The 8,049-nt window shown below is 47.7% G+C and overlaps 1 protein-coding gene across 1 annotated transcript in view; it reads right to left on the reverse strand.

Moving 5' to 3' along the window:
• Window positions 1–242: 242 nt before the first annotated feature.
• Window positions 243–8,049, reverse strand: part of TEKT3 (tektin 3) — a 36,501-nt gene continuing 28,694 nt past the window's right edge. Inside the window, exon 8 of the mRNA XM_007462651.1 lies at window positions 243–600. Coding sequence (XP_007462713.1) covers window positions 384–600 — 217 coding nt within the window. The 3' untranslated portion in view covers window positions 243–383. The remainder of the gene's footprint in view (window positions 601–8,049) is intronic.

Genomic DNA, 8,049 nt, shown 5'->3' on the forward strand with positions numbered 1-8,049 from the left:
CTCTCCCCTTCTCTCAGAACCCACCTGCTGGGATACCTGCCTCCACGGCCTCAGAAAAAAATACATTTCTCCTTTCCAGCGCATTCATGTTACACAGAGAATAACAAGAGTAATACAAATAAGTGTTCTTACCTTGTCTATTACATCGATTGTTTTTCTCTGGCCCAGAAGCCTAGTAAATCGTCGGGAACTAAGGTTTGGAGGCAAACGAAAGGTTTTCCAAGACAGGACCGCGGCACAGGTCTATAAATACGATCCTTTAATAAGTGGATATAGATCAGCCCTCGCGTAAGTGCGCGCGCGCGCGCACGCGCGCACGGCACCCCGGTTCCGCCTTACCTGGGGACCTGGGGAGCATCACACCTAGTCCAGGGGAGGGGGCCCTAGCAGAAGCCCACCAGCCGCCGGGTGCTGGGGAAGCTCCTGCGCATGCTCATGCACTTCTCCTGGTCGATGTACAGGGAGTTGGCTTTGACCGCCAGGTCGTGCTCCAGGGTGGCCTTGGTGTGGACCAGCGACTGCAGGGTGTCCTCCGCGTCCCTCAGGCGCTGCTGCAGGGTCTGGATGGTGTCGTCCACCTCGTACACCTCGTTAACCAGGCTGCGTGGGGAAGAGGCACCGGTTAGGTTAGCAGAAGTCACGCTGCTTATCAGCCCCACCGGCGCCAAGCGTGGCTACTGAATCCCCACCGGTCACATCAACCTCAGGACTACCTCACGCTGCAAAGCCGCAAAGTGAACAGGACGATCCAAAAGGCACACCGAGGATATTCGGGGGCACCAGCAAGTTTTCATACATGCATTGCGCACACACGCGAATATTAAACATTACAATATTTAAAAAGGTAAACTTTTAAACATTTGATTTTTTTTGAATAGTGAAGACGGGGAAAATGGAAACAGCACAATCTTCACGCATTTACTTTATCATTGAAAGCTGTTTATATAGTGAGGAAGAGGGGAACACCCAGCTTTATTCAGCGGCTAGAATTCAGCCCAACCTGTTAACTACGGTGGGGGAGGGGTTAGTTAATGGAGCACGCCTCCAAGTATAATGCCCCTCCCCCCAGCAATGCCCCAAGGTTCCAGAGTAAATATCGAAACGTCAGAAACCTAATGGGACATGAAAACGATAATTCATGAAATCAGCTACGTAAACCATGAAACAAGTTGCCGTTCTGATTGTGCTGATGATGAAAAACATGACACATTTTTCAAGACAGAAAGGAAAAAAGGCATCATTTCATGTAAAAAAATCTAGCATCTCCTCCTCAAATTATTTTAACTGATATTTTCATTTTCATTTCTTTGATTATTAGTGAAACTTTCCTAAATGTCTATTGGGCATTTTGCAATTTTTCCGTGAATTGCCTCTTCCTGTCTTTTGCTCATTTTTCCACTGGGGTATTACTAATTATCTTAAACTTTGGCAAAAAGCTCTTTAAGTTTTAGGCATATTACTTTTTTTTTTTTTTTTTTTGGTCTGTTAAGCTTGTGGCAAATGTTTTCCCTAATTTGTTTTTTTTTTTTTTTTTTTTTTTCTTGCGTTATGCGGGCCTCTCACTGTTGTGGCCTCTCCCATTTGCGGAGCACAGGCTCCGGACGCGCAGGCTCAGTGGCCATGGCTCACGGGCCCAGCCGCTCCGCGGCACGCGGGATCCTCCCGGACCGGGGCACGAACCCGCGTCCCCTGCATCGGCAGGCGGACTCTCAAGCACTGCGCCACCAGGGAAGCCCCCTAATTTGTTTTTTACCTTTTAATTTAGTTTATATTTCATTATACATTTCAATTTTTAGTTAGCTAAATCTCTCTTTTTCTTTGTGATTTCTTCTATTGTGTTTATATTTAGAAACTCTTTCTCCTCCCAGAGAGCAATTAAGCAAGGACTCCTTTACCCTCTGATGTGGCCAATAATATCCAAGGGGTGGGACCATGTGGTCAATCAAGAGAAAGAATACTAAACAGGTTATAAAAGACAATAGTAAGGATAATAACTTATCTCAGTTGAAACCACCAACTCCAGATTCATCAAATTTTGCCCAGTGATTCAGAGCTAAAGTTTTCTTTGTTGGGGATGTTCATTTATCAGCAGACTGGTTGCGGGGGCGGGAGAGTGGGTGTGTGCATGAAATTAACTAAAATGTACCATAATATAAAGAGAATAGTGACAGTGAACAAATAGGGGTGTGGACATCGCTGCAGACGGAAAAGGATTTCACGATCGTAGAAAAATATCCAGACCATGCGGAAATCATTATATCAAGACCATTTTATAGTTTCACAGACTTTGCCACTGGAAGATAAATGGCAGAGGTCATCAAGCCCAGCTTCCTTGTTCTACAGACAAGGAAATTGAGCCCCAGGGATTGATGAACTGCCCTCCCCACAGGCAGACGGCCTACATGTGTTTATACACCACTCACAGTTATCCAGGAAGCTAAGAAGGAAATCAGGAGTCTCGGTGGCCATAATAAGGAACTGGGTCCCATTTCCTGCCCCGCCCACTCAGCTCCCAGAAGCAGAGACCTGGGAAGTTGGCCTCGGCACTGGACCCTCTGGGTGAGACCATCTCATTTCTATTTGTCATCCCCACAGCGCAGGCCTCCCAGATAATACACAAGAGGCCCAGTTAAATTTGAATTTCAGATAAACACGTATGTTTTTAGTACAAGTATTCTTTTCACTGCGGTAAAATACAAACAACATAAAATTTACCATCTGAGCCATTTTTAAGTGTGCAGTTTGGTGTCATCATGTGCATTCACACGGCCATCACCACCCTCCACCGACAGAACTCTTTTCATCTTGCCAAATTGGCAGCTCTGTCCCCTTTCGACACTAACCCCTATTCCGCCCCGCGACCCCCATCCCCCGGCAACCACCGTTCTTCTTTCTGTCTCTATGAATCTGACCACGCTAGGTACTTCATACAAGTGGAATCGTCCAGTATTTGTCCTTCTGTGACTGGTTTGTTTCACTCAGCATAATGTCCTCAAGCTTCATCCATGTGGTAGCATGTGTCAGAATTTCCTTTCTTTTTAAGGCTGAATAATATCCACTACAAGTATTTTTACTTACCATAAGTGTTTTCTGTGTAAAGATGCCTTGCGGTATTGGGGATATACTAATACTAAAAAATTATTCGTCGTTTATCTGAGATTCATATTTACCTGGCCGCTAATTTGCAAAATCTGGCAACCCTACCACAAGAACCAAAATAGTGTCAGGCCCAAAATTAGCTCTCACAGAATATTCATTTAAGATGGCACCAAAGCCACAACGTCTCTACTCAAAACCCTCCGCCCCCTGCTTTTCGTAAAGGACAAATTGTACATGTATTTAAGGAGATGCACCAAATCAGCAGCTGCTGGTTGAGGTTGGGGGGGCGGCGAGGAGAGGGCAGAAAAGAGGCTCTTGTTTTTTACTCCATATGGATCTGTACTGTTTGAATTTGTTTTAAAATCAGAGCGTGTCTCTCTCTTACTTGTGAATTTAAACAAAGTGAAAAGTTTGACATAAAAAGATAAAGGAACAATGCCTTCATTGTGTTATCCTGTACTGAGTATTCTTATGAGAGAACAACAGGAAACAACATCCTGACGATAACGGACACCGTAGCCAGACGATGGAATACGATGCAGGCAATACTTTTTTAAAGAGAATTTGTTTTTGCCTTGGGGAAGGAAACTCAGAATACGATGTTGGTTAAAAAGTCAGGCTAGAGAACTCTACATGCAGCGTGATCACAATTTTGTCAATGTGCCTGGTGGCAACCATGGTTATCCCTCAACGGCAAGGAGAATTGACAATGATTTTTATTTTTTATTTCATTTTCTGATTTTCTATCACGAACAGATACAGCTCTTAGAGCCAGAAAGAAAACAACAAATAGTTTCCAAAAAGGAAACACAATTTTGAGGGACTTGAACTCTCTTTGGCCTTGAACTCAGAGAGGTTACCTGAAGTGCCTCGGCTGGACCGACACCGCGACGGGGCAAACCTCACATCTCCATCCGAGGCCACAGCGGACAAATGAAGGGGGTCTGGAGACTCCCCAGGACCGCCCTGCAGGCCCACGTTCTGGACACACCCTCCCTGGCGGGTATGCCCGCCAGGGGCTCACCCACGCCAAGGTGGGGTACAGAGCAGATGAATCACCAGCACCCCAGGCCACCTGCCTCTCCCATCTCGGGCCATGGTGACGTCATCCTTGCGGATGCTGAAACCGAAGGTCTTCTGATCATCCCCGGCCCCACCCTCTTCCTCACACCCCTACATAAAAATGTAGAAATCTGCGGTGCCTGTCTCCCCGTGCCCCTGCGCCCTTCCCCTCCACTGTGTAGGCAAGTCCTTGAATGTCCCTGCTCCGTGTCTGACCTCAGGGTCTCCCCCCTTGCCATCCCCTCAGCCCACGATGCTCTTACCCCGCTCTTCATCCCGCTAATTTACGCCATCCGCAAAGCCCGGCTGGACAGACCCTTCTTAGGGAAGTCCCTCCCTCAGCCCTGGGACTAGTTCGCTGCCCGATGTCGATGCCGTGAGTTCCAAGAGCGCCAGCCCTTCTGTGGCCCTTGGGGTGCCTGTCGTGGCCTGTGTGCTACGTCTCCCTGCCGGCCATCGGGTCCGGGAAAGTGGCATCCACTGCCCCTCCTGCAGTTGACAGGGGCACAGATAATGCTTGATGGATGGGGACCAACTTCTGTGTCCTAGGAGACGCAGCCCATGATGGGAGGTAGGAAGCTGCCCGGAAGTCCAAGTCAATGGTCTCCCAGGAATGAGGAGCAGACCCCAGGCGATGAAGAGGGAGCACAGGCCAGAGGGAGCCTCCTGCAGCCAGCCCGAGGTGGGGAGCACCGCAGAGCACCCCCAAAAGGCTCGTGGATGCAACGACAAGCCGTGAAAACACACCCACACCGTGCATCTCCTTTCATCTTAGAGCCTGAACTGTCTTCTTACTTCCAATGGGGGAGGGAAGGAATTAAACTTAAGTGTGGAAGTTTCCTCTGGCCTGAGATCCGTAAACACAGCATCTGAGAACTGAGCTAAAAGCATATGTTGTTGTTGTTTAGGTCAGGTTGGATTTAAAAAGTAAGCTTCTTTCCTGAAGATCCCAGGGTATATAATACCACTAGCAAAGAAACAGATCTTCAGAGAGGCTGTCGGACATGGCTGGTGATGGGATTTACGAGGGCGATTCGTTTATAATCACAGCGGCCTGCTTCTCGTCTCCCAGCCTTCCCTGAGCTCTTTTCACCGCTTCAAAAGGAACCCTGAACCCAAAGGTAGGGACAGAGCAGGGTGACGTGTGAGTCTTCACTCCTGACAGCCAAACGTTAGTCTAGTGGAAAATTTATCTGTGAGGGCTCTTCTGAAAAAAGACACGTTAAAATACCAGGTTTTTTTTAAAAGCAATTCCAGATACCCAGAATGCAGGCAGCTACCATCCTGGTTTTCCCATTGCCGCGTGAAGGCAGCTCAGAGATACTACAGCTCCCTTAACTTTCGTCGCTAGAAATACGTTTCTCCTCCTCTTTCAAGGCCACGTTCCACTCTCAGTTTCCCTATTCTTGGCAGATGGCAGACAGCCGTTCTGCTGAAACCACTCATTTGGGGGGAAATTACAGAACCAAAAAAAAACAGTTTGCATTCAAATACAAATAAAACTACCGTTGTCTGAAAAAAATATATCAAGATTAAGTAAAGCAGAGCCTGGTCTGGCCTGCCCTCAAGGATGCCAAGAATGTTTAGAATTGCTCTTGAAAGCACCCATTTAGAAAAAGTTCAAATGCAAATCAAAGTCTTGAAATGGAAACAGCACTTTTTCTCTGTCCTCACTCCCCTGAGTTTATGGTCCTTGTGTTTTCTTCATCTAGACAGCCAACGGGTTGCTTTCAGAATGATCAGTTGAATAAGAAAAATAATGCCCTCCTCCCTCAATAACAATCCTAAATTCCACTGCTGTTCCTCTAGGACCATATTTTTGGCAACGATATTTTAACAAGAAATCTTTACGGAAACAAAAGTAGGTTTTGTCCTGAAGTCAGTAAAGGAGCAGAGGAAATAGACACACTGCAGGGTCGACAGGAAGTAAAGGAAAAGCAAATTCTGTTTAGCCGTGAAGGGGGAGAAAAGAGGAAAAATCATTCAGCTTCTCAGAAGCAGCTGTGAATGCCTCATTGTCTGATAACTGCAAAGTCAAATTCGTCCACGACTCAAAACCCTTCTGAAAAGCAACCCTGTGTTGGTCTGATGGCAGCCCGAACAATTTCTCTCTTCCCGGCTCTATTTTTTTTTTTTTCTTTTGATAAATTTATTTATTTTATTTATTTTTGGCTGCGTTGGGTCTTTGTTGCTGCTCGTGGGCTTTCTCTAGTTGCGGCGAGTGGGGGCTACTCTTCGTTGCGGTGCGCGGGCTTCTCATGGAGGTGGCTTCTCTTGTTGTGGAGCACGGGCTCTAGGCGCGCGGGCTTCGGTAGTTGTGGCTCACAGGCTCAGTAGCTGTGGCTCGCGGGCTCTAGAGCGCAGGCTCAGGAGTTGTGGCACACGGGCTTAGTTGCTCCGTGGCCTGTAGGATCTTCCCGGGCCAGGGCTCGAACCCGTGTCCCCTGCATTGGCAGGCGGATTCTTAACCACTGTGCCACCAGGGAAGTCCCCCGTCACTACTTTTGATGACTCCGCAGAAACTGTCGGAGCACGAAACTTCAGCTCAGCTTCCCCCAATAATATTCGCACACAAGGAACCACAATTCATGATCTAATCTAACTGGCCAGATGGGTGTGATCCCACTACCAGGTTCCTGTAATAAACAGATTCAGACTGGTTGCCTCCAGAGTGGCGGGCTGCGTCACCTCAATGATGGGCTGTGTGTGAGTAGGGGTTCTGTGGAACCCACTTGGAGAAACATGTGACCTGGGTGACCTCCTCCATGGTGATGGCCCAGACGACAGCTCCACTAGGAGAAACACAGCTACTGTGGGAGATGAAAGCCATTTCAATCTATTCTACAGCACACCTCTTGGCATCCAACACAGACAACACGCGCGCTGTCCATGGAGGGTGTTTTGCAATAACGTCTCCTCTGTGACCCTCTGTTTTATCCTCTGTGAGAGTGAGATGAGGATAAAGCACCTGCTTTGCTGACCCACCCCATGTGGGCATTGAGAAGGCCAGATGAGCTTAGGTACAGGACGGTGGGGTGGCAAAGGCCCCATACAATGAAACATGGGGAAGCAGAAGCAAATTGCTGCTTTGTTTGAACGGAGCTCAGCAGGGAGATGGGCAAGGATTCTAACTATGTCTCTCCTTCCTCCCAGCAGTTGCCAGCTGGGTCACCGTCACTCAGCCCGCTTCTGCCTCCATTTACTTACTTGTAAATTGAAGAGAATGCATAAGGTAAAGTATGCAGGACAGTGCCCGGCACAGAATAAGATCAATAAATGGCAACAGCTATTGTGATTGTCACCATCACCACCTTTATCATCATCTTTCTCATTCTTGGCCTCACAAAGACCACCCTTTCCTTCACAGCCTCACCCCACCGCTTGTTCCCTGGGTAAGAGCTCCAAGTCGCTTTGTCCCTAGGATATAAGGGAATTCAGTCGTGGACCAGGCAGACTACAAGGCTGGTGGTCTCTCCCACTGCTCCAGTTCAAGCGCTGCCGCTTCGTTTCTCCAGTTGCTATAAATTTCATTTGCTTCTGCACAAAGTGTTTCAAGACCTAAGCACAGCAATGATGCAATCCAGAAAGAGGCAGATAGGCAGGTACTGAGAAATTGGAAACGAAGCCAGAATGGGGGTGGGAGGGTGGCCAATTCCATTCAAGCCCATCCTGAAAGGAATCTTCCAAGTTAAAAATAAGAAGAAAATACACCTAGTGTCCAGAAGATGAAGTGTAGTGTCAGACCCCTCCCACCGTGTACACGTGGGAGATGCTTGATGATGACCAGCTGCTTTCAATTTCTATCAAGAACAGAACAAACTGAAATGAGCTGAAATGAGCCATCGGGGTTTAGGGGATCCTGAGGATGCTCTTAACGATGAGAGCAGG

The sequence above is a fragment of the Lipotes vexillifer genome, unplaced genomic scaffold (genome assembly GCF_000442215.2).
Source record: "Lipotes vexillifer unplaced genomic scaffold, Lipotes_vexillifer_v1.1 scaffold982, whole genome shotgun sequence".
NCBI lineage: Eukaryota > Metazoa > Chordata > Mammalia > Artiodactyla > Lipotidae > Lipotes > Lipotes vexillifer.